This window comes from Dermacentor albipictus, chromosome 5 (assembly GCF_038994185.2).
Source record: "Dermacentor albipictus isolate Rhodes 1998 colony chromosome 5, USDA_Dalb.pri_finalv2, whole genome shotgun sequence".
Lineage (NCBI taxonomy): Eukaryota > Metazoa > Arthropoda > Arachnida > Ixodida > Ixodidae > Dermacentor > Dermacentor albipictus.
The window spans coordinates 50,169,041-50,196,923 of NC_091825.1; the positions used below are offsets into that span (position 1 = coordinate 50,169,041).

Sequence of the window (27,883 nt, forward strand, 5' to 3'; positions counted from 1 at the left end):
CTATTTGTGAATGTTACATGCTTTGTCTAGTTGATATTTACTTTCATATGACAAGTACGGTACTATTGCTGATGTTGGGGTATATTCAGTTGTAGTTAAGTCACATCATCCTGGTTAGTTTTTTACTGTAGATTACATTGTTGGTAATTGTAATCATAAAATGTAATCCTCTATTCAAATGCATGGTTGCATATTGAACACAAAAATAGAAGCACAAACACATGCTGTCAATTGAAGTTTTTGAGGAAGCTTTATTTCCAAGGGCAACTCCTATTTCACCTATGCAAATGTAAAGTGCAGAAATGCTTGCTCTAGACAAACAATTCCAGCAAAATTTGTAGCATTTAAGAGAGAAATCAAGATTTCTCCAACTGTAGGGAGCCTAATTTTGATTAAGGGCCTCATATTTTTTTACGAAACTTCCCCAAGATTGGTTAAATAGAAACAAGCACAAAGTTAACAGATTTGTAAATCTCCCATGAAAACAGACATAGTATTTCTGTGAACTGCATCAGCTAGAGCATCTAAGGTGTACCTTTGTGATTCAAAGTTAACAGCTCGCATGAATTTGTCTCAATGCTTACAAGGTCTCTGGAGAAGTCCTACTTTAAAATTATTGGACTGTTTTAGAGTGGTCTGTAATAAATAAGTTTTGCCTGCTTTAGATGTCTCGATTAGTTTGAGGCATCTAGTAGTTTAGTATGGGGGACCACAGCACAAACAAACAAAAATCAAATGATTACATTACAAAAGACACTCCTCCAGCACATTAATTGCCAATACCGATGATACCCTGTCGAAGACAAAAGCTTTATCACAGAAATACCAAATTATATGGGTAGATCGATACTACGAATATCATGTTTTACAGATGTTTTACTTTGCAAAGGAAGAGTTAAGAAATTGGCTTACCTCCATAGCAGCCCTGCAGCGCCATAACATACTAGTAAATCTTAGAAACCCTGATCCTTGGTATGTACTATGCTTTCACACTAAATACAAATTACCATCTATTAAACACAATTTGCCAAAAGTCCCTAATTGTGTTCACACTAATTTTTCTCACAGGGAATGAAGATGTATTTTGTTCACTTGTAAACATACATATTCATGTATAACGATTCTAATTGTATGGCGACCCTTCGCTTTTTTTTCTTATTATATACACTTGAATGTTGTGTGTTTCTCTATTGCAAGACAATTACCCTGTCAAGAGGCTTATATATAACATTATATATGAACATATATATACGTCACAAAGTACTCCCTGTTATCGCACTGTCATGTACGACGCCTCTTGGGTCCAGTCAAGCTGCTTATGGCAGCTTTTAGCCCAGGATGTTTCTAGTGTATACTAGAAGAATGAATGAAGTTGAAGCTGAATCGGTGCATTTTCCAGAATAGTGCAACCATTATTTATTGCTGAGTTGGGTAAGTAAATTTCATTCTTCTTTCCTAATTTTGCAACCTGCAACCTTCAACCTTCAACCTTCAAACGCTGCCACCATAGGTGACAGCGTTTTTAATGGAATAAATAAAAATGTGGCTTCGTACAGTTGCTAGATGTTAACTTAGACTTTTAACGAATCTAATAAAAATTAGTGCAATGCTGAAAAAATTTTCTCCGTTCCGTACTATTTAAATAAGAGCTCTCAAGATGAAGGTCTCTCTTAATGCAACTTGTGAATTTTGTATGCTCATAGACTGAAACAAGAGGAGGAAAACCAGAAATTGTCATTTTTGCACATGATTGCAAGATAATCGGTACTTGCGTGGGCAGAATTCTCACGCAGCCTTATGCAATTTTTGCTACCTCAACTAGATGCATTATTATCTGTACTGGTATACACGTTACATTTTATTGAGTTGTCTGTCACCGACAAGCTCATCAATACTTCTTTTTGGGCGAGTCGAAACATATAGGTAACAGCACAAACAGACGACCACAAGAAGAGAGACATCTATACACAAGCGCTGTCTCAACCTCAATGAATTCAGACAATGCATGTCTGAGGTTAATTGCCGAATGAAGTGGAAATTGTGCAACGATCAGAATACGTACCTAATTAGTAAAATTCCTATCCCAAAGAGCTTCCTCTTGTCGGCGTTAGATAATAGGTTAAACCTGCCCCAAATTTCCTTTTCTTTCGAACTTTGCTAAGTCATGCTTCAATGGGACCCACATCAGAGTGTTTTTATTAAAACATTCCTAGTACAAAGCTTAGGTCGCATTGTGCCTTCACATTGTTTGCAATCCCTACTAACAAATTCTTTTCAGGCTGTGCTAAAATAGTATCAAGGACTAAAATATCTTGTTCTGTAAATTTTTTTGTACCAATTACTGCTGCATCTCAATCTTTCAAAAAAAAAAAAACTACCTGTATTTCAACTCTCTAATGCCATGCAGTGCAGTGAAAGCTATGGATTGCATCAGCCAACCAGACAAAAGAACCAGAAGCGCTCTTCCATTGTCCTTTGGTCACCCAGCAGGGCTGGCAGTGACTGAATAAAAGCATCACAGACGAAATGGTGCACAGTGGACAAGCCCTCTTGTGGCAGATGCAGCTGGCTCTTGTTACTGATTGACTGACACGAACCATAGCTTTCGCATCACCGTACAGAGTTTGCGAGATGGAGCGTAAACAAGTTTTCCAGCTCCAAGACTGATCCTCTGTTGAGTGCTTTAGGTCAGGTCATGTTTTCAAGATCCACGAACAGATGACACGCAAGATTGGCCAACAGAATATTGTATGCGAACTGTAACAGTTTGTGTGGAACTTTGAAGCTCTGTATGAAATAAACTGTTTCCCACCCCCAAAGCTGTGGTTTTGAAGTTCTTTACGTAAACAGCAAGCCCACATGCTGCAATGTAGCCACTAGCTGTTCGATAGCTAATGTAATGCTGTGTAATGAATGCCATGAAAATAATTTAGTTTCTATTTGGCTTTTGTGCCCAGCATAGGTGACATGCAAGGAACAGTGCACCCTTTGATTTCTTGGTGCATGCCAAGGTTATGAAAAAGCCACTTTAGAGCTCTAATGAACTCTACGAAAGTTGTTTATTACCAATGTGTTCCTTTCACCCTTGGTCGTTAAATATTATATATAAAACATATTTAATGTTCTTAGGCATAGCGAGTGAAACTTCATGCAGAATGTTTTGCTTACAATGATTCATGATAAATGGCAAGAAACCTGTGGCAACATTTAATAGTGCTTGCAAGCAGACTACGACAGGCAACGAGGGTGTGAATATTGAAAACGAATCTGATTTTGTCTTTCCTATTTGAGTCGCTCCTCGAATCAAATAGTCGCTGTTTGCAAATGTGAATATCTTTTCACGGTTTTCGAATGCTTCGCTTTGCTGGCCATGCACAATCAATCGTGCAGCTGAAGCAAAGATGAAGCACTTTTCTGCCCTGCCACAGCAGACTTAAATATTGGGAAGTGGTGAGAACGCTGCTTTGCTCCAGGAACCACACTTTTCCAGCTGAACCTTGCTCGGACAGGTCATTCAGTAACAAGTATTTCTCTATACTATTTACCAATACTACAACTGTGTGACCTTTTGGGATGCTTGATTACAACAGTGAATCCAGTAGTGCCACCATCTGCAGTGCTTTTTTTTTGCACTCTGCCATCGCTACAGTCGACTCAAATTTCTATTCTGGTCTGACGGTATACACAGATGCCAACTGGATCACTGCCTTCTAAATCTTCATTTTGATAATGAATGGTCACGTATGCTCCGACGAAACAGACAGCTTATAGAAAGAGAAACCCCTCCCGAAGGAAAGACATAGCTGTGCCCATAAATGGGCATTAGTCGCAATTGTGCTACCTCATCAGATATTTCCCTAAACAACAAATTTGAAAGCTTGCACACTGTCGTTTGGTACGTTCTTAAATGTAAGCGAGTGCTGTACTAAAGCTTCCAAACCTCTGTAGGATTGCACTTATGTATTGCACAACAATCAGGTCGGTATCGAAGTTAATTCAAAATGACTAGACATGCAAATGACCAGCTTGTAAAAAAAGAAAAGTAAACGCTAATTACTACACACTGTGTAAACATGTATGCTAATAATAAAGAAGACGACAGATTCTTGGCTTGCTGACCGGTCGTGAAATGGAGCTTGTCCTGTGCCTCTTATGTGTGCGGCAGTGCTTTCACTTTTCTTCAGCTGTGAATACTGACCAGTTAGCAGTGTTATTCAGCACTATTCAGAGCAAGAGAGAACCTTGTTTTGGCAAGCAAAGCCTGCTCACTTTCAATGTTGCTGAAACTTTTGGTCTTTTCAGTGCAGTGTATGGGGAGCTCGGCATTCATGAACATTTTCGCAGTCTCTACTTTTTGCACAAATGACGTCGTTTGTGAGCAGCATTTTTTATGTTGTACACCTGTAACTTGCCAATACAACACAAAACAGCTCACATTATTGTTCTCTTTAGTATCCCATTAGCTGCACAGGGCGTTGTCAGTGCAATGCCAGAACTAAGAAGGCAAGGAACACGGAGACGAAGTCGAACTCAACAGCGTTTTCTTTCGTTTTCCTTTTTTTTTTTCTTGTGTGTGTGTGTTCTCAAGGTTCAGTCACGCCAAGCAGTGACTCTTAATAAGCCACCCACAAAATTTAGTAAGGACAGGCAACAAGCTGGACGAAAAAATTTCATTTATTTCAAAACCCAAAGCAGGCTATAAAATGTTCAGTTCAATCTTGCACACTACTCCTACAGCCTCCAGAAGCAGCAGCAGTTAAGTTAAAAGGATGTAGATGCAAATTAAAACAACAAAAAAGTGCTAAAATGCAGAAGAAAAGCCTGCAAGATGTCCGTCCCTAGAGAGTTCGTCAGGATAAAATGCATCACTTGCCCAGGCCACACACCATGGTGCCCGAACAGCAATACTTAGAGTAGCTTACATATGTTCATAAAATGTATATGCTATACAATCGAAAGTTGACAATTAAAAGTTAATAAAAAAGATAAGGCTTCTGTTGCATCTAACTGCAAAATTTCCTCGCATACTAAAACAACTAAACAGTGAACTCTCAACAAAGAAGTTCCCCTGCTGCTTCATGGCTGGTGTAAAGTGCTGCAATGTACAAGCAATGCAGACAATGTAAAAGTGATTAAAAAATGAGGGAATGAATGTACAACCAAAATGCACCAGTGTGGCACTCCTGCTGAGCTTCCACTGATCCACACGCGAACTGACAGAGATGTGAAACTTGCCTCTTGTAGATGCACTAATATGGGCATGCTTCGGTTTGTGTTGCACAATAGCCTTATGGAGACTGCACACAGTGATGAATGCTCCACACAATGCACCTATGCAATCCACAGAGCTCCCATCGCACCAAACTTTTTTTTTTTTTCACAAACAGATGGCTATGCGACAGGCAGAAAGATCAGAGCAGCAGGGGAGCAGGCACTCACACTTAAAATATATGCCCTAATGCCAACTGGATAGGCACGCGTCACGGCTAAAACACCGTTCTAAAAACTGTACAGAGGCGCACCCCGACGCACATTTTCTCTGGCCGTTGCACAGCACTTGTGTGCCACCCCTCTCCCGCCCCCGACACTGTCGCAGTGGGAAAGGTTGCTCTCAACCCTCGGGCACCTCGGACAGGTCCATGGTCAGCACACGGCTGATGGTGCATTCACCAGGCTGCAAAGAGGCGTACAAACTCGTTATTAAAGGGACATTGCAGAGCAATGGTAAATAAATTTAGACTGCGAAAGTACTTTTCAAAAACTCTACATTCATATAGACGGCAGAAAACAGTTCGTCACTAGTAGTAAGAGTAAAAGTCAAACCCATTTTTTTTTTCTTGTAGTAGAAAAGACCCAAAAACAAGAAAAAAGCCACATTCTTTCCTGTCCAGTTGTTTGTGTACTCGTTTTTCCCATATTTTCCACTGTAACAGGTATGAAACAACTAACCCAGCAACATGCAGTACTGTGTTATTTATTCCTCCCTTTTTCTAACTTTTATGCCAGTACCTTGCATCGTAGATCTCAAATTATTTCTTTTTTTTTGTAGTTGGGTTGTTTTGGTGCAAAAAAAGAAGTCCTTAAAAGTTGCTATGTTGAGTAAGCGCTCCCTCTAAAATGTGATTTACTCCCACAAATAAACAATTTATCAGACCTGAGTGGTGGCTGTAAAAATTTATGACACCACAGCAAGCTGGTGCGAGAACTTCTTGATAGTGTAGCCACCTGTCTAATTTTTGTGTCTCTTCTGGCTTACCAAGCCAACGCTCACAGCAACAGTGGCTGCTTTGCTGTTGCACAAGTGTGAGTTACTGATGCAGCTCAACATGTTCTTGGACTAGTTAGTCAGTTTATACTTGATTTGAAGCTATAACCAGAATGTTACGAAACACACCTAGGAAAGGTGACTAAAGAGCACAGTGGCCAAGACAAACACAAAAAAGAAGCTGTTTTGCTCTCCGTCTTCCACACTGTGCTCGTTTAGTTGTGAATGACTAATTTGCCAAAGCACCTACCCTCTCCAGCAACAAAGGTGACAGAACAAACGCTACTGTCATTCATCCTGTTGCCTTTCTTATGTCCATTTAGTATACACCACGGTTATAGCTTCATAGTGCTGTTTGGTCTACCTCTAGGGAACCCCTCAGCCTATTCAGGTTCACTGTAGGACAAAGGCCTGTGACCTCCACTTACTAGAAGTCCTGTGCTAACCTCCGGCATCTTGCGCTTGCAATTTCCTCTTCTCACTATGCCACTTATACCTCTGCCGTCGCCAACTGCCTTTTCCTCCTCTTGTAACCTAATCCTGATGCTCTAACCATCAATCATCTGCTATATGCAGGGATGTGCAATTAGCAGATTTTGAACTGAATCAAGCAAAAATTACCAGATATCGAATATCATAAAATTTTCACAGAATTTAATGCTTACAAATACTGGGCGAAAAATATGGTGCTGCACAGGCTCGAAAGTCTCCTAGCACTGCATAACAATACAGTATCAAGCTATCACTAATGTGGGTACATAGAAATCAAGATATAGGTACATGGAGTACGGTCTACTCTTATTTATTTATTTATTTATTTAATATATTTAAAATACTTTCAGGGCCCAAAGGCACTACAGAAAGGAGTGGGAAAGAAATGGCAAGGCGTGCAGCAAACAAACAAACAGAAGTATTACAAGGCGTCTTGTAAAGCGATCTTGAACTGGTGGTCATCAGCAATGCTGGCGATATTGGAGGGAAGGTGGTTCCATGCGACACTTGTTCTAGGAACAAAAGAGTCATTACACAATTTTGTGCGACAAGAAGGTAGCCCCAACTTGAAGCGATGATTGGTCCTTGAAGAAATGTAATGAGGTGGATGAAACAAAACGTCCTTCATCTCATTGTTATAATAATATATTTTATGAAAAGGCTGAGGCGAGATGACTTTCGACGCAACAAAAGGTCAGGCAAGTTTAGGGTTTTCTTCATAGATGTGACACTGGAATGACGTGAATAATTTGACAAGATGAAACGTGCGCCGTGATTCTGAATGGTTTCAAGAGTTTGAATGAGTGTAGTCTGAGTAGGATCCCATATGGCGCATGCGTACTCTAATTTAGAACGTACCAAGGTTTTGTAAAGTGTTAACTTCAGGGACGATGGGGCATCAAAAAAGTTTCGACGCAGATAACCAAGCATGCGATTGGCGTTGTTAGTTACATATTCTACATGCGTATTCCACGATAGATTAGAGGAAATGTGAACACCAAGGTATTTATAGCTGTCAACAGATGGTAATAGAATGTTATTGAGGCGGTAAGTACGCGGACAATGATTAGTGCTGTGGCGAGAAACCTGCATACTTCTACATTTAGTTGTACTAAGTGTCATGAGCCATTGACTGCAGCATTCAAATACCCTATGTAGATCACGTTGCAGATTGAGATAATCGTCATGGTTAGTAATTTTCTGGTAAACCACGCAGTCATCTGCAAACAGTCGGACAGTTGAGGAAGAAAGGCAAGTAGGAACATCATTAATATAAATCAAGAAGAGCAGAGGGCCCAAAACGGACCTTTGCGGGACACCAGATGTTACGGCAGAATTACGTGAGGAGAAGTCGTTAGCCGTCACATACTGACTACGGTTAGAGAGAAATTCCTTAATCCATGCAAGTACATTGGGGTCTATGTTAAGTTGATTAAGCTTGAAGATAAGTAGATCGTGTGAAACGGAGTCAAATGCCTTAGCAAAATCTAAATATGTATCAAAGTCAGGATCCGCGTTAATAAACAAGTCGTTAGTAAAACATAACAATTGCATTTCACACAAAACTGCTTTACGGAATCCATGCTGATAAATGTTGAAGAAGGAATTGGACTCAAGGAATTCAATGAGGTGCGAGTATATTATATGCTCTAGGATTTTTACTGGAATGGATGTTAATGATATGGGGCGGTAATTATTGGGGGAATGTACATCACCAGATTTATGCACTGGGACCACCTTCCCTATCTTCCAATCAGAGGGTAGTGTAGACATCTGTAATGACTGTTGAAAAAGCTTTGACAATATCAGTGCAGAATAAACTTCTGTACACTTCAGCATTTTTGAAGAAATACAATCTGGACCGGCCGACGAAGACACTAAGACATTAAAGGGGACACCAAATTAGTATGCCAGCACTGATTACAGCTCAGTTCCAGAATGTATATGAAGGTCTGGAAAATACTTTTGATCAACAGAATTTATGTTTATTACAATCGAGTGCTTTTTTTCCCCTCTGAAACTAATAAATTAGTGAAATTAGTGACATTGTGAAACCAATCAGGTTCTGTTTGATAGGGGGCCTGTGTTTTGCGCCAATCTTTTATTTATTGCATAGAAAGTACAGTCGAGCCCGATTATAACGAACCTTAGCATTATGTGGCGTCTGTTCGTTATACCCCTAAGCTCGTAGCAAGTGGACGACAGCTAAAGAGAAAAAGACTGGCTATTCAAAACATAAAATTTATTTGCAACAAAGTTCGTGATGCTCATCTGTTGCTGCAGTGCAGACCCAATGAGGGCGGTCTCCAGTTTAATTAAAACAGAAGTGTACTTCGCCGAGGCCTTTGGCATAGACAAGTTGCCTGAGGCTCTCTATGTAGCCTATTGCTACAGGCATGCTTATGGGTGCTGCAGCTCCAAAGTTTCATCATCACCAGATTCCTCTGCGTCGCTCTCCACCCGCACTTCGCAAGCGATGCCCTCGTCCATGCACGGTTCCGCAATATCAGCGTCTTCATCACAGTCATTCAAACCAGTGTCGGAAGCACCCCCATGTCAGAGTCGACGTGCTGCCACAAATCGCCACCGAACCAATCATCTTCGTAAGCATCAAGCTCTGCATCAGGCACTGCGTCGATGAAACTGGCTTTGCAGAAACCGTTCCACATGCAAGCAGCCGTCACCTCCGCCCAGGCCGCCTTCACCATCTCAACGGCTGAATACAGTGAAACTCGAAGCGGCAAGTTGGCGGCCGGGCAGTCAACAGCGATGAGCAAGCGCTCCACAATGCGGCGCGTATACAATGCCTTAAATGCGCGCATTGTGCCCAAATCAAGTAGCTGCACTTTCGAAGTGGTATTGGGCAGCAGGAAAAGTAGAGAAACTGCCGTCAGAGAATTTTGCACGTGCGCTGAGCAGTTGTTGAGCACGAGCAGCACGCGCCTTCCTTGACTCTGCACGTCGCGGTCAAACTTGCCCAACCACTCTGCGAATAAATTGCACATCATCCACGCCATAGTACTGTGCCTATAGTGCACAGGTACACAGCTCCGAAAGCAATGCAGCTTCTCTGATTTTCCAATTGCAAAGGGCACGCGCCAGTCACTGCCATCCATATTAGTGCACAGAAGTACTGTAACACGCACTTCACTGTGCTTGCTGCCGGCACGTGAGCTGCCTTTCAAGGCGTGCTTCTTGTCCGGTAGCATCTGATAAAATAATGCTGGTTCGCCTGTTATAGACGTCCTGCTCCGTGTAGCTTTAAGCAACGCGTCCTCTACGTCCGCTTTGGTGGCCTTCCGCAGGCACTTTCTGTTCGTTTTCTTTGTTCTTTAGAATCGTCGAGATAGTTGATTTAGACACATCGTACTTCTTCACCAACTCGCTGTTTTTAGCACCTTGAGACACTTCCTTCAAAATTGCTTGCTTCAATGCCATGTTGAGCGCTTTTCGTTTTGTGACCGCTGCAGGCATGGCATTCTCATTCCCCGATTAGAACAAAGTGCGGAAGTGAGGAAGCATGAAGACTAGTGTGGAGAGGCCTGCTTCGCGGTAACGGCCAGAAAACAAAACTTATGAACTTAAGCCGGCACCGTAGCGTGCGCGCCGAGGCAGCGAGGGAGTGCAACAAAGAATCAGGAGAGGGGAGCGGAGTTGAGAGGACAAGCAGGAGAGTGATCTTGGAAGCCACACTTGTGGACAGCATGTGACGGCAGGGAGAGGGTAGAGGGGCATGAAATGGATTCACCTCCAAGAAAGCTTGGGAAAACAGACTGCGTGCAAAGGGGTCTAAGGTTGCCGTTATTTCGCATCATGGCAGCGAGTTTACGCCATCCATTCGCTGCAACCGATCAACAGGGCTCTATGACATTCGTTATACGTGCGATTTTATGCCATCAAAATAATGTATATTTTGACGGTCGCACGGCTCTCGCTCATATTAAGCAAAAGATCGTCTTAAGCAGGGCTGTTATATGTGGGCTTGACTGTATAACTTTCCTGTTATTCTACGATGTACTGAAGGGCTATCTCAACTTTACGGCAGGTGGATTATTGTAAGGCCAATTTGTGCGACAGTTAAAAGGACCATGCATCACGTAACTCGATCACCATAGCTCCACTCCGCACGTAGCCTTTGCCAACAGTAAAGAGAAGGCGCCGTATGCGCTGTTTCATTGTATGGTTAGATTCGGCGTGATTTGCCACCTGTCAAGGATTCTTAAATCTGCAATGCAACGGCAAGTTCACTTGACATTCGCTACCCCCCCTCTTCCTTCAACCGCCGTCCACGCAAATAGGTGCAACTGGCCATGATACTTTTGCACCCGCCATGTAAACCTCAAGCTACTCTTGTGACAGGTTGCTCGAAGCTAAAGAAGAAAAAAAGGACCAACTGGCATCTACGAACGGCGCCGGGAACAAGAGGCCACCGTACTAGAGTGTACTGAATACTCTATTTGTACTGTACGTGTGTGGCAAAGATGACACCCGTGAACAACTTTGTTGCCATCCCGTGCACTCGCTTTCGTTTGCAAGGCAGTCTGTCGGCTTTCCGAGTGCTGCGAGTCGATTTGGCATCTAAACTGTAACTTTAGTCGACAATGCACGATGACTCCGATTAGACTTAATGGCCTAGGCAGTGTGGCTGTGATGAAAATTTGCCACACGCTGCTGTGGAATGCTTGCCGCTAATATGTTTATACCAGTGCTATATACGTTCCTCTAAAACAGGAACAAAAGCTCACTGAAATGAGTTCCTGTAACACAAGTTCCTTTCACACGAAAGGAACGCGTTCCAGTTAAGCTTATAACATTGGATTACATTAACGTTACATTTGATTTTTAAAATTAAAATACAAGGTTGGATAATACTCAGGCGAAATAAAGTGAGCAATTTAAAACTCACATAAAACTATGTATATTATATGAATTTGAACATCGGCGGCGGCAGATTATCTGGATAGAAGAATTCGAAGAAAAGTTCCTAGAGAACTTTTTTCAGGGAACACTGGAATTTCTAACAACTTCGGTGCTCGTCTATTACAAGTGCAACACGTATGGCACTTTCCACTTCAGTCTTCAAATGCGCAGTCAGGATAATGCGCTTCAGATGTGCAAATAGAAGGTTACTCATATGCACCAATATAATTAACTTTCTTGCACAAGAAACCACACCGAAATGAACAATACAATACACAGGCATTTAATGAATGCCGATTGAATATTGCAGTATGAGTGGGGGGAAAAAATGTCCAGAATAAATATTTGCAACTTAGCAGAAAAGTTCCTTGTTCGAAATGAGCAAGAGTTGCACCTTCATACTGGTGTTTGCGCTGCATACATGCGTGTGTCTGTTAGGGTCGCTGTGGAACCTCTGTAGATATTTTCCAAGGTATTTAATTTCTAACTTCTTTTATGTAAAATAATTCAATTTTAATTAAAATAAATTCCAACTTCTTTTAAGTCAAATAAATTTTCGGACTACTTCAAGTTTGAATTATCGAGATTCGATTGTCTATCATAGACTATGTGGTAAGGGGTTAAATCTAAATTCGGTGAGCGGCACAGTTAAATTCATTATACAAGGGTTCCACATTATGATGCAGCAAGAAGCACTCACGTCGGGCACAATGCCAACCAGGGCATCAGCGTGGCTGTAGAACTCCTCCTTGAGTGAAATGACGATGCACTGGAAGGAGGTCTCTGTCTGCTTGCGGATGAAGTTTGCCACTTTGCCGATGTTGGTGTTGTCCAATGCTGCATCAATCTCGTCGAGCACGAAGAACGGTGCCGGCTGGTAGCTGCAAGCAACCACAAGGCGGGATGACCACAACGCTGTCTCAACAAAATACGTGCTATGCTCACAGAATGCAACACCTCAATTTAAGGCTAACCAATATGCATACCATCATCTGCATAGTTTCGACAGTATTTTTATATCAGAGCCCATATCTTTAGCGACCAGATGCATAGCAGCGCACTATGCCACTCTCGAGTAATTCCCCATACGGGGTGTCCTACATTAAAATATATTTGCCATTTAATTCCACGAGTAAACAGTCAAACCCACTTATAACAACCACATTTCATTGCATTGGTCATTTGCTGACTCATACCATGTCCAGATACAGTCGACTCCCGGTAATTCGAAGCCGCTTACCTGGAATTTTCGGTTAATTAGAAGTGAAGTGCTGGTCCCATCAGTTTTGCATGTAATCCTATAGAAGAAATCGCTCGATAATTCGAAGTCCTCATCCAGTAATATTGTTTAATTGGAAGTTAATTTTCAGCCGGGATCCTCGAGGTGACCGTCATTTTTTGGGAGAATGTGCAATTTTTCAAGTGTTGCAACAGTTCCGTGCTCCGCGTTGGTGTCATCGCCACCACAGCCGCCCACGCCATCCGTCTTAGAGCGGCGCGATTATTCATTGCTACGGCTGCCTCCGCGATCAACTCCGGCGGGAGGCGAAGCGGCTCCCGCCAGAGGCCACGCGAGTGGATGGATGGATGGATGGATGTTATGAGCGTCCCCTTTGGAACGGGGCGGTGGGTTGCGCCGCCAAGCTCTTGCTACTATGCTGCCTAATATCCTAGCTAGGTTAACCAATGAAAAAAGAAAAGAAAAAAAAACACTATGAACTACCACGTCCAAATTTTCTGATCCCCTATTGCGAACTGCAATTTTTCAAGTGTTGCAACAGTTCCGTGCTCCGCGTTGGTGTCATCGCCACTGCAGCCGCCCGCAACGCCATCCGTCTTGTAGCGGCGCGATTATTCATTGCTACGGCTGCTACGGTGCCATAGGTGCACGCAGCTCTGCATACTGGCAGTGGCGAGATCGTGCGAGATTAGTCTTGCAGCGTGCGCAGCGTATGTCGAGGCGTGTGTTGGTCGAGCGCCTTTGTGCAGGTAGGTCGTAGGCTAGGTTGTTCCACGGGTGATTCGGAATGGACTGTACCTAGTCGCGCAGTTTATAGCCATGGCAAACCGTGGCTCTTATCGCACGCTCGACCTGGCAACGAAAGTCGAGGTTTCGAAGGAAGTTGAGAAGGGAGGTGCCGCCAAACAAGACATGGCGTGGAAGTACGGGATCAAGCCGAACACGCTCTCTAACTACATCAAGAACAAGCGCACAATAATGGATGCATTTGAGAACGACAAGTTCAAGACTTCTCGGAAGCGAATGCGCACCGGCGCTTACCCAGAGTTGGAGAAGGCTCTGCTGGTTTGGATTAGGGAGGCCAGGAGCAAAAAACTTCCTCTCAGCGGTGACATCGTTGCGATGAAAGCCCAAACGCTTGCAGCAATGTTGGGGATCGATGACTTCGTTTCGTCAGATGGATGGCTGACGCGCTTTAAAAATCGCCATGACCTGGTTTTCAAGAGCGTGTGTGGTGAAAAAGCGTCCATTAACCAGGAAACATGCGCCACGTGGAAGGACGGAAAGCTGCGTGAATATCTCGCCGAATACAGACCGGAAGAGATCTTCAATGCAGACACTCTTCTATCGGCTTCTACCAGAGAAGACCCTGACATTCAAGGACGACGACTGTGCTGGGGGCAAACGCAGCAAGGAGAGAGTGTCGGTGCTGATTGTGGCAAACATGACTGGCATGGAACGATGTCGGTTACTTGTGATCGGGAAAGCCGCGAAGTCGAGATGTTTTAAAGGCGTGAAGACGCTGCCTGTGGACTATGAGGCGAACAAAAAAGCGTGGATGACGGCCGAAATCTTCAAGAGCTGGATAAGCAAATTGGACCGCAAGTTTGCTGCTTCGAACCGCAAGGTGTTGTTCCTTGTCGATCACTGCAGTGCTCACATGAATGTGCCAGCCTTGAGTGCAATACGCCTCGCATTTTTGCCTGCAAACACAACGGCTGTTTTGCAGCCAATGGACCAAGGCATCATCAAGAATTTTAAAGTCCTGTACAGGCGGCACCTCCTCGAGCGCATGATTTTGTTTATGGATAGCTCCACAAAGTACGAGGTGAGCCTGCTTAGTGCCATCCACATGTTGGCGCGAGCATGGGATCGTGTGAAGCAAGAAACAATCGCAAACTGCTTCAGGGCTTGCGGTTTTGTGGCAGCTTCTTCGGAGGATGCCTCTGAAATTTCAGCGGAGGAAGCGTCAACAAGCGAGCTTGACGGCACTGATTTTGGTGATGCTCTCGAGGACGTCAATTTTGAAGATTACGTCGCCGTAGACAAGGCGGTCGAAACGTGCGGTGTGCTGACGGATAGCGAAATTGTAGAGATTATTCGGCCCCGGGAAGCGACCCAGGAAAGCGACAACGACGTTGAAGGCGAGCCGCAACCTAAGGCTGCCGATGTAGCTGCGGGCCTTGCTCTCGCGGAGCGCTTTTTTGCCGCTGAAGGTAACGCGGAAGAAGCTTTCCGCCACATCTACAGCCTACAGCCTACATCTACAGCCTGCAGAACTTGCTTTCAGCAGCGCGATTCTGCAAGAAGACGCAAAGCAAGATGACTGACAATTTTTCTTAATACTCGATTTCGCCACAAATAAAGTGCTGTTTTTTGTGTTTTGTGCTTAATTGGAAGTTCGTTTAATTTGAAGTTTTTTTGCGGTCCCCGCGAACTTTGTATTAACGGGAGTCGACTGTATAATGAATATAATGAACATTTTCAGAAACACCATACTGTTTTGATGAACACTTCAAACACAGTCGCACACACAAAGTATGGCCTTCAAGATTGACTCCCATCCGTCCAAAGTATCCAATGGAGCCTTGAGTTCATTCCATAGCACTTGTGCATGCGGCTGTTATCTTGGAAGCCACGATGGCGGCACTTCAGTTTTTTCACAGTTGTCCATGCGGCACCATGTGCACTACATCTATTTGGACGATCACGACTAATGGCTGCTCAAGCGCTGCTAGCTGGTCGTTACTTGTCAATATTCACCTGGCCCAAGATGGCATAAACGCAGCACAACGTACCACTGCCACGCAAAATTGTAGAGTTGGCAATTACTACGCCGCTCTCAGGAGATGATGCTTCGTCACTGCTTCATTTATGCTGTTGCTGATAACTAGAGACCAGAATTTTAGGCAAAATACTTATTTATACAGCGGAGCTGTATATAGCTAGGGTACCATAGAATTTTTGTGTCCGCACACAAGAACTATCATCATGGCCCACCCCCATACTCATACCTCCGTAAGCAAGCAAAAAATGCAATGTCTCATAGCCCTGTAAGGCAAAGGCTATAGGCACTCATCAATGTGAGGCGATCAGTGCTTACATTCTTCCTAATCACGCATACAACAGACAGAACAGCATGTCGAAAACCATCATCATCAATGGCCCCATAGGCAAGCTAGGCATACCCCCATAGGCATACCCCCATAGGCAAACTAAAAGTGCAATGGCTCATAGCCCCGTAAGGTTCATGGCCACTCACTTCGCGTAGGCTGGTTGCAATGACACCACCCCTGTGGTCATTGTTGATGATTTCAATGTAGATGTGTCGGGACCGAAAAGGGAGGGATTTACGTGTCTCTTGTTGTAGACAATCGCTTGCGATGCCACACCAATCCGGCCCGACCAACCACCCAGTGGCATACGTGCATCAATTTGACATTACCAAAGAATGCGTTTGCAGCTATGAGTATGCCGATCAGTGTATACCACAGCGACCATAAAGCAATTGTGCCCGTCGTTGCTAAGTGACACTGCATGATGCCAGCAAAGTCTTTACCACAAGTTTTCGTACCAGGATGTTTACAGCTCCGCCGATCATCCACCTTCGCAGGACGGAATTGCCTTATTTTTTTTTTGTCTATGTCGATACCGGACCTCTTTGATACATAAGCACGAATTAGGACACTCCAAGCACTTTAAGAATGAGTTAATTTTGTATATAAGAGCCTATTTCAACTTTCATGCCTGATTTGCTCCTTGAGGACCTACAAATGCCTTTTTCCAAGCTTTGGGGGCTCAGAAATGCCGTTTTCCATGTCTTCTCTTGGTTTTTGCTTTGTTTGCATACATTTTCACACTACATCTGCTGGCAACACTACTGCCTGTACTTCACCTCTAAACCAGCGACACCTACTGAACACTGCTTGCCCCACATTGTGAATTGACTATAATTGCTTTCTCGCTGCATTATTTACTTTGTTTCCTTTCGCTAATCCTTATTCACTACTGCATGAAGTGCACGAAATATGCTGAAAGCAAAGATGGCCAAAAGCGTGCTGCTCTGGCAACTGACTCCTGAGTCTCAGTGCCACCCCATGGATGGAGAAACCATGTTCTGTCGGTCATGCAGGTGAGGAGCAACTGCAATGCTCGGCTCTTTGTGCGCTGAAAATGGGTGGTATAGTTAAAGTGCACACTTTTCTAAATGATTTTCTCGCAGTCTATCGAGTTTGTCTTGTACTTGTATGTATCAATGAATAAATGAATGAAATGAATGAATGCTGGCTTCATGCAGCTGTGACTTACAATAACCGGGCCCCTCATTTCATGTTCATTACATAACAAGGGTCTCGTCTTTGGAAGCTTTCATGCCTTCAGGTAGCATACGAGGGTTTATTTCCAGGTGCTTTCTTCCAAGTTCACCTATCACATGATGAATTGAGGTAGGATGTTCTACATCCATCACCAAGCCGCGAGTGGCGGCCTTGGCAAACACTTCCAGGCTAACACTCTTATATTCACTTCTAGTGCACATACATAAATACTAGGAGCATGTGAATACAGTTAAATCTCGATATAACGAACTTCAATATAACAAAGGATTTAATTTTCCATAACTTCTTGTCCATAGAACACCAAGTATTTAGAATCTTAAAGGGATATTAAAGACAAATATTAAGTCAAGCTAAAGTGATAGATTAATGCTCGAAAATCTCTAAGGAGTCAATATTATCGCAAACAGAGCCTTAATAATCGAGAAATTGAGGAAAACACAGGACATAGTTAGAGACTCCCCCGGGCAAGTACTTACTTAATGACAAAAGCACTCCTCAGTTAAATTCTGTCACTAGTACTCAACCATTCGCTGCAAGAAACATTCTTGTATAGTATTATAAGACAAAATAAAATGCTCCTTGTCCAGTTCTATTTCATTTTTTAGAAAAAACTAATTGAAATCACCTATAACAACGACGCAGGCAGTTGAAAGGTTTCATTTTCGCTCAACTAAGCGTCACCCACGCTTTTGCATTTCAGTAGTTTCATTATCGTGTAGTGCTGCGCTGGGTTTGCTGGCTCGCAAAACTTGCACAAACTGCAAGTAGGAGAGAATTCAACTTCCATGTGATGTCGCAAGATGCCTGAACGGTCTACGCCACTTGACCAAAAAGCAACCGCAGCGGCGAATCCACCGCTCTGTCTTGGCTCGGTACCACGGTCTGCCGATCACCGTTTTACTAACCAATGGTTGCAAAGGGTGGTGATGGCGTATGCAATGTCACCACTCTCCCGGCTGGGTGGCGAGAAATTTGAATTTCGCAAAAGGCATTCAGACCCTTCAGATGCAATTTTCTCTTCAGCTAAGTCTTTTCTTGGCGCGAAACAAGCATTGCGAGGTTTCTGGAATGGTATTTAAACAGTCCACGTCGACTTAGTATTTGCCTTTAGTGTCCCTTTAATGTAATGAAGTGTACCTGCAAGTGTTTTCAATATAACGAAATTTCACTGCTGCCGCAAAGGAATGCCAAGACAATAAATTGAAACTTCCACTGACACAACTGGTCAGATGACTCAGCTTTAGAGGTAATCTGCAGCGGCTGCGAAGAGTGGGTGTGTGCCGAGATGGCGGGGCACAGTGTAAGCTGTCTCACCACGTGTTTAGTATTAGAGGTTGAGTAACCTAATGTTTCGGTGACCCGTTGGAGCGAGAGGCAGACGAAGCATTCGCCCCCTGCAGCCGGCGCTTTTCCTGATAGCTTCGTCTCAGTGCGGGTGATGCTATCAGCCACGGGGGCGGAGTGCACGTGAAAGTGTGGCATCATAATCATCATCAGCCTATCTTATGTCCACTGCAGGACGAAGTCCTCTCCCTGCGATCTCCAATTGCCCCTGCCCTGCGCCAACCGATTCCAACTAGCATCTGCGAATTTCTTAATTTCATCACCCCACCCAGTCTTCTGCCATCCTTTTCTGCGCTTCCCTTCTCGTGGCACCCATTCTGTAACCCTAATGGTCCACTGGTTATTTAACCTAGCGTGCCTAGCTTTGCTTAATTTATATCACCAAAAGATTTCATCGGCGTACGTGGCATGAAACCGTATCATTCGTCGCCGACTCCTAAATTTATCAAAATTAATTGTTTTCTTATTAAAATTTGCTTTCTTCAATTGCCCGATAATTCGAAATATTTTATGGCCCCTTTTCGTGAAGGAAAAATCGATCGGCGACTGTACTACTGTACTTATTTGCATAAAAAAACGAATTTCAATACAACGAAATTTCAATATAACGAAGGAAATTGCCAATTTTACTGACTTCGTTACATCCTATGCCAGCAGAGTCGACTCATGTATCAATGGGCAGAAGGGAGAGGGGTATGCAAGGCCGGCGATGCATAGAGCGATGCGACGAAAGCATGCCATGCGGGATGCGCAGCACAAATGCAGGTGTGGCGAAGAGAAGGTGTAGGGCACGCGGGAGAATGTGGAGGCTCGAGAGGTTTTTTCTTTTTATTCTGGAATTTGCATTCCTCTTCTTTTCGCCACAGACACCCAGTACCCAGATTTATTGTCATGGCCAATAACGTGGTATGGGAACCATAGAACACACAGAAAAGTTCACTGTAGTGCAGCTGCTCATTGTTAAATATGACTATTGCTAAGACCAGTAATGCCATTAGTGGGTTTGACTGCAATTCTTTCTGTCTACTTAAAATCTTTCGACGTTTGTCCCCATAGATTTTTTTTTTTCATGCAACTCGGTTATAACATTTATTGGTTATAACAATGGGATTTTCTTGGCAATTGAACATTGTTGTAAGTGTGTTCTCAACTGTATACCCATAAATTCGGCATATCCATGTTCCCGGCAACAAAGGTTCACAGCACAGTGGACTCCTCTTACTTCGCTCTCAGTCAATTTGACTTTTGATTTTTTTGCTTAATTCAAACACATTGTATAGTTCTGTCGAGTATGTGTACATTGTTATGGAAAAACAGAAATGTTTAACTTGAATGTGAAAGCATGTTACTTTGGTCAATTTGGCCCTCAACTACCACCACTGCCCACGATGGGCACGGCGCAGTGGTTACCAAAAAGCTTGAGAATATAAATTCAGCACCCAGTCCTACTGCTTCCCTATAGGCAAAAAACTGTATTACTTTTCTTTTCATAACATTTCAGTCCAAGGCTGAGGCAGCATTGACCGCATTCACTGTGGCAAGAATTTTTCGAAGTCTCGGTTCCTGTGCATGACGTTACACTGGTGGGTCACTTGTCATGTTCCTCTGGTGTGTCGTGACCTACCAGTGAGTCACGAGGAGAGAGAGAGAGAGAGAAACTTTATTGTGATTCTAAAGATTTGAAGGAGGGGTGGTCGGAGCCTCTCAGTCCAGGGCCCCACTGGCCTCTGCCACCTGCCTGACCTGGCTAATTAAGGACTTTTGTCCTGCCAGATCGGAGCGGGCGAGCTGTGCCTCCCACCGCTCCATTGTCCTACTGGTGTTTGGCCTATGAGGGTGCTTAGTGCACTCCCAGGTTATGTGCATTAGGGTAGGTATGCCACCGCACCAAGGACAGTTGGCCCTATAACGAGTGGGATGCATGGCGTTTAGCAATTTTAAATGGGGCAACACCCCGGTCTGTATTTTACACCAATCGGCGGCCTCTTCCCCGTTAAGTTGTGGGTGAGGCGGCGGGTATTTTCTTCGGACTCCACGCTGATGAGCAAGGATGTCTTTGGCATTTAAATTAGTTGTACTGCTTTGAAATTTCCTCTGACGACGTAGGAGTGGTGCCACGACACATCGAATTAGAAACAAAGTATTTTCCCTCTCCTTTGATTCCTAATAAAGACTTAGCCTGTACACTGCAGGAGGGCCCTGCACAGCAGCTGTGACCCACCCATGACCCACATCGCAGTCAACACGTTAGACAATTCAATGCCCGCCGTTGCATGCTGGTTCAGTATCGCTTTAAGAGCAAGAAGCAATGACAACACCACTTCAAGCAATGAAAAAGATTTCAATTTGTTAATTTTGCTGCCGTTTGTTATTCTGACCAACATTGCGGTCCTCCAAGGGTCGATCAGCAGGAGTCGACCGTAGCTGAGGCGTAAAGCACATTCATTACCTGTGCACGGCAAACAGCAGGGCAAGGGCAGCCACTGTCTTTTCACCACCGGACAGATTGCTCATGGGCTGGAAGCGTTTGCCAGGCGCCACGCAGTTGTAGTTGAGGCCCTCTAGGTATGGCTCCTCGGGGTTTTCGGGACCTAGGAATGCCTGGGCACTGGCATTGTTTGTGAGTGCCTTGTAGATCTCGTCGATGCGGTTGGACACCTGGTCGAAGCAGGCGGTGAACTTGTGGTGGCGCTCTCGCTTGACCTTCTCAAAAGCCATTTTGGCCTTCTTGGCACGCTTGCGTGCATTCTCGAACTCGGTGTCTGTCTCCTTCAGCCGCTCTTTCACGCCGTCCAGCCTGCATACACCCGCGGCATTCTATCATGGAGCACTACTAGGAAAGCTCGCGGAGCTATTGTGACACCACAAAATGTGAAACCCCGTGGCCAGACAGCAGAGCTTTCTCTTGTCCACAGAAGCATTACCCTTCGTGGAAGACCATGTTTTTGTACACATGAATTGCAGTAACAATGCTTGTAGCAACACCTTGTGACGCTTTGTCCAAGCACACCGCATTACAATGTTTTTGTGCTACATGGGTGCTCTCAACAACAACAACAAAAAAGTGGGGTAGGAGGTGGAATGTATGCTAACAAAAGAACCACACGTTGACAATAACAGTGCTGCCAATTCTTTACATCAGCAGCTAAGAAGAGCATGGTTAATCACTGCATCATTGCGCTGTGTCCTCTCTGGTTAAACTCCTCACCCCAAGATGGCACCGCCAACGTGGCTACTCACATCTACGTCTCCTGTAAACTGGTATTCTATAAGTGGTGATGTTTTTATTGGCAGCCTGAAACAATGCTACAAACACACTAGGTAGAACGGAGTATGCTGTATGCTGGTGGTATCTGGCGACGGAGGAGCTGAGAACTCACCACTGTGGTTGTCATTGTGAAATGTTGTACTAAGAATGAAAGGGAAATCTGGTGTTCATGTCTGCTTACGCTGCCAGTATGACAGCCAAGCCACACTGGAGCTTGTGCAGTGCACTAATTTGACTAAACTTTGTCCTTTCAGCTTTAAACAACCTTCTCAATGCGAATTTGTCACAGAAAATTCTTCCATGGCAATGATTAGCCTTGTTTAGCTTCAAATATCTGCCATTCAAATGTTCCCAGTACATTACAGTCAAGAAGGATTGCACTGAACATTAAAAATAGTTATTCATAATGCATGTTTAAATTTATGTGCAGAAGATGGATCAGGTGATCAGATGAATTTAACTGCTTTAAGGAAGAATTTTGCTGAAACACAAAGAGCAGTCACAAACTGTGATATGCTTTCTCAACTTAATGGAAACTGAAGGGGGTCAGCGCTACTGTTAACAGAGCCTACCATTTCTAATGGGCATTGTCGAAGTGAAAGCACCTACACAGCATGATTCACAAACAACAGGCATTTGAATACTGACATAGCAAAGTACCAAGTGGAATGGAAAAACACAAACGTAACCATTGGAGACTAAAGGACCTTATTAAGCCTTTGCAATAAAAACGAAGAGAGCACATGGAAAAGGAACGAAGATAAAGACAACACGACCGTGACATGATTAACCATCTCAGAAACTGTCCTTCAGGTGGTAGAGCTCGCGTTTGTCGTCTATGAGCTTGTGTTTATCGTCTACCTTTTGTCCCTTCGTCATGCGCTTTCTTGTCTTTGACATTCCACGTGAATGTGAGTGCAACATACTTCTCCATTGCCCGCATGTTGGGCGCCTGGATGCGCTGCAGGTGACTCTGCATGTCGGCTATCTCCTTGTTGAGGCGGTTGCCCTCTCGTTTCACCTCTTCTGGCGTGTCCAACTGCAAAAAAGACGAGCAGAAATCATTGGCAATGATTGTCCATGTAAATGAATAGGCCGAACAAAGAATAAATGAGCAGACAAATGTTTTCTTTTCAGAGTTCGACCATCGACCAAACAATAAAGAGATTGAAAAAGCCAAAGAAAGCTAATCATTAAAAAAAAAAGAAAAAGCATGCAACCCGTTGTTTATCCTTCTGCACCGATTCAACATTTTCTTCTCGTTTTGCATTAGGTATTGGGCCAAAATCTTTCAAACAAACAAAAAGGATTACTGACACGCATCAGAGTTCTCTAAATAAGGTACAATACAGTAGAATCACATTAATTCAAACTTAGAGTTTGTTTAAGCTGACACTGTGGTACTCTCAAAATTATGTGTATTTAAATGTGCTAAAACACCCAGTACAGTCGGCTCTCGTTACAACGGACCCTGATAATCCGACAAAAAAAAAACGTCCATTTTATCCGAAGTCTGTATTCTCCGAGACGCCTCACTTTCAAAACTTTTGTTGTGATGTCTAACAACTTTATTGCAAAATAGTGAGTGACGAATGTACAAAGTAAAAAACAAACAAAAATGTCGCAGTTTTGCTCGAAAGGCAACGCATCGATTGCGGTACCAAATTAAGCAAGATAAGCGCGGCAGCAGCAAGCGAATTGACCTTCATGCCGTGTCTCGCTTCAACACGAACTAAATGTCGATAGCATGAGCTACCCACACTGGACACACTTTGTCCACGTCACAGATCATAATCAAGATACAGCGCCCGCGCTGGTGCGCACTTTGTCCACATTGCAGATAGCTTTGAAGATACAGTGCCCGGCTGGAGCGCGCTTTGTCCACATCGCAGATAGCTTTCAAGATACGGTGCCGGCGCTGGTGCGCACTTTGTCCACATCGCAGATCGCTTTCAAGATACGGCGCCTGGCTGGTGCGCACTTTGTCCACATCGGAGATAGCTTTCAAGATATGGCATCCATGCGGGCCGAACTTTGTGCACATTGCAGATCGCTTTGAAGATACGATGCCTGGCTGGTGCGCACTTTGTCCACATTGCAGATAGCTTTCAAGATATGGTGCCCACGCGGGCCAAACTTTGTCCACATCGCAGATTGCTTTCAAAATACAGCACCAGCGCTGGTGCGCACTTTGTCCATATCGCAGATAGCTTTCAAGATATGGTGCCCACGCGGGCCAAACTTTGTCCACATTGCAGATCGCTTACAAGATACAGCAACCCTAACAAAATTGGGTAGAAAGCTATAATGATGCATGAGTGTAGCAGAATGTTTAATGAGTGAAGTGCTGCAAGCAGTTTACAAATCATTGTCAATTTAGCAGTTCATCAAAGTTCGGTGTTTACAGTATTGCTACTAGTGAACATGAACAAAATCTAATAAAGAAATCTGTTAGCAGCACTTCAAGCTTTAGGCGTTTACTTCATATAGCAACAAAAATTACAACTGTAGCTGTCCTACATCTTGAGACAGTGCTGCCACAAACAAGCAGGCTGAGCGAAAAGCTTGTTTTGAGAAGAACACAGACAACTTAGAATAATTTAGGATATGCCACTAGTACACGGCCCCAGTGTGAAACACTTATTGCAAACAACAACAATAATAATAATAATAATAATAATTTAGTGCCATTTGCCAATTACCAGTGCTCCACGGATTTGGCGTGCAGAGAGACTGTTCACGAGAAACGGGTGGCATGTTTGGCAGCTGTGCATGTGCGGCGAACGCCGCAGATGAGGCATAACCGCAAATCGCACGCACGAGATAACTATCTTTATGGCGAGACTGTAGTCATGTTGACCTTTGCCCGCTGTCACACTGCCACCATACAACCTGCGCTTTACACAAGACTGCAGAGCATTTATAGAATCTAGGCTTACTATAATGAAGTGCGTCTCCATTGCATCTGAGCCAGCTGCGGCAATCACAAAAATCTCAATTTCGGCTGGTAGCCGGCATTGGAGCAAAGTCCTGCAGTTTTTCTTGAACCTCCTTCACCACCTCCAAATCGTCAGGATGGAATGCTGCATGAATACAGCTGCTGTCAAAGATGCGTCCATGTGCTAAGCCTATTCCACAGTCACAGGGGGAGGCGTCGGAGGCGTTTGGCTCGGGTAACAAACTATTGCCGACATCTTGTGAAGCTACAGTACACTTTCGAAAGCTTAACACACTTAATTTTTTTTGTTTGCAGAATTTATGCTTTGTAGAAAATTGAATTTGACATCATTTCACGGCAAGTTTCGCATGCCCGAGCAGCCCAAGCAGACGACGGTGAAAATCCGCCGATGGCAAGGCGTGCTTTCACTCATGTGTCTTAGTCGACAAATGGAATCGTGCATCGGGACTTTTTCGCTGGCTTTTTCTTCATAGCCATTCAGCGGATGGAGTAGCGGTGGCACGAAAGCTAAACAAGACCAAGATGGCTGCGATCGGAAACGTAGGACGGCAACCACGTGTCGTAGGAAAAGGCCCTTTTTCACATGTTCATCAGCAGACACACAGCTTGCTGACATGATGTAAAATGCCATTACGACTAACTATTGATCCAAGATGCCTGAAAATTTTCGAGATCATTCATTAGTTGCTGTAGAATCTGAAAATAACATTTTCAAAAGACTCACATTTTTTTAAACGAATTTTCCCGTCTCTAAGACCCGTGTCCCCCCTTAACCAAAAATTGAATTAACTGGTGAAAGCCTACTGTACTCAATAAACATATTGTTGCAATTACAGAAGATCAGAGGAAGGTAAAGGTTTCAGTTCATCTATCAGCATATATTTATGTATCGAACGATTTTGCAGACCCTTTCTGCATTTGACACCTGGTCTTGACTGTCAATTACTAACATCATAATCATGAAGCAGTATTGATTTGGCTGTGCAACATTCAGTTACCTGTCCTCTGCAATGCATCAGTGACACAAGTACCAAAAAAGAAAAAGAAGCCATCCAACTGTTCAGTACCAAACTTGGGTTTAGTACTGAACAGAAAAGAGCCACATGAACAAAGGCCCACCCACCTCAGTCAGTTCATCGGGCAGGACCGAGTAGTCCACTTCAATGTGGCCCTCACGCTCGTACACCTTGGTGATGCTGGCCTGGGAAGCAGCCACTTCGTCACTTGCTGCTGAGTCATCTGTCGGCGCCGTGGCATCCAAGTCCTCGAGGTTCCCGCGCACCAAGCGCAAGGGGATCTGCTCCAGCTTGCACGTCTGAAAGACACTGTGGCGGTCCTGGCGCCGCTGTTCCTGGCGTGCCTCGAGGGCTGTCAGTGCCTTCTGCACACTCGCGATTTCCTTCTGCACGGCCGTTAGCCGCTTGCGGATCTCGCCCATGCTCTCCTCAGTGCCGTCCAACTCCTGCTTCTTGCTGATCTTGTTGCTTTTCAGTTTCTCCAGTGCCTGGATGGAATCGTGACAATCCAATAAGCATCATTGACGTCACCGCAAAGGCTGTATTCCTAGCCAAAAAGGGTGTAGGTTCAGGCAAGTTAGTAATCCATCTCAGCAAAGCCACAATCACTCACGACTAGAGATCAGAACTTTAGGCGAAATGCCTTTCGTTTTTTAATGTCCTTATTGTGCCTACTTAATAAACAAGCACAAATTAGTGGTCTAGAAACATCTGTTGCACTTTCACGGTGCCTATAAATGCCTATTAGCCAGGGGGTGTGCAAATACTCGAATATCACAGAATCAAATGGAATATATTTCGAATATATTTGGTATATTCACAGTAGTGGCGCATGCCAAGTGTGCCGCGAAGCTCCTCATTCTTAATGCCTCGCAAATGAGCATCTCACTTCATTGCTCTTGACGCAAAAGGGGTGCCAAGTTTACTGTGGAATTAGGCAGTGGCTTGAATAAAACAAGAGTGTTGCATAAGGCAATGCTTTTAAATGCACATATTTTTTTCTTGCATCTCCATTTTTCTAGATGCCATTTCACAATCTTTGTGGAATCGATATTTGGAAGCAAAATTTATAGTGGTGCGCAAGTACCGAATAGTAGATTTCGAATCAAATATAGGATACAGTCAAACCTGAACATAATAAACCTTGATGTAAAGAAATTTGCAATGCAACAAGCCATTTTCATTTTTCGATTCTAATTTCATTGAAAACTGTGTATTCTCTAGATTTAAGGAAGTAATTTCATGACAAGGTTTTTATTTAATGAAGTATTTGGAATTTTCAAACGTACTTGTAGCCTGTACAGCCAGTAAATCTAGCAAAGAAACTACAATGTCGGCCAAGGAAATGGTAATTGGCAAGCGTTCTTCTGCAAGGAAAAGTTGAACCGCAAATACGCCATCGAAGCATGCGCACCGAGACACAGTATGCAGGAAACACCAATGCACCATTTGTCACGTAACAATGGGCACACAGCAGCTCGAAGCCCTCGAGGAAACGAGAGCTGACAATTCCTTCAGCGCAAGGGTGGTGGGGAAGAGGTGAGTGCACAGTATCGAGATCAAGCACAGCCTAGAGGGGGGCAGGGGCAGGAGACCCGCGCCTATCCACCGTCTCCCCCTTACGCACGCATCTCCTCTCCTCTCCTCTTGCTGTAGCTGCACATAGCTGTCCATGTGTGGGTTGCATGGCTATCGCATGGCTAACCTGGCAATTTGTTCACAGTGATTACTGACAAGATACTACCCACCAGGCACGGACAAAGAAGTACTTGCAATCTGCTAGGCCACGACAGTGTGTGCGGGCAGCCTGATAAAGTTACAGTTGGGTGAGGAGGAAATGCAGTTTTCGCCACAGCATGACCGATGACAAGTTGGGCACGTTGCCATCGTTTACATGTTCTTCTATGGACAGGACACACAAAAATCGCAATATCATCTCATATATCGTAAGTTTTCCCAGATTTCATTCTGTAACGTCAATAAATAGAAGTGGCGGACATTTTAGCATCAGCTATTAATGAATACTGTTCCATCTACATGCC

General features: G+C 44.0%; 1 protein-coding gene across 2 annotated transcripts in view; it reads right to left on the reverse strand.

Moving 5' to 3' along the window:
• Positions 1-4,656: 4,656 nt before the first annotated feature.
• The window catches only part of SMC1 (structural maintenance of chromosomes 1), a 71,850-nt gene continuing 48,623 nt past the window's right edge, over positions 4,657-27,883 (reverse strand). For both annotated transcript variants that reach the window (XM_065428483.2, XM_065428482.2), the window contains exons 11-15: positions 25,949-26,329; positions 22,793-22,905; positions 21,048-21,395; positions 12,378-12,558; positions 4,657-5,674 (exon numbers count right to left, since the gene is read on the reverse strand). In XM_065428483.2, coding sequence (XP_065284555.1) covers positions 5,612-5,674; positions 12,378-12,558; positions 21,048-21,395; positions 22,793-22,905; positions 25,949-26,329 — 1,086 coding nt within the window. In that variant the 3' untranslated portion in view covers positions 4,657-5,611. The remainder of the gene's footprint in view (positions 5,675-12,377; positions 12,559-21,047; positions 21,396-22,792; positions 22,906-25,948; positions 26,330-27,883) is intronic.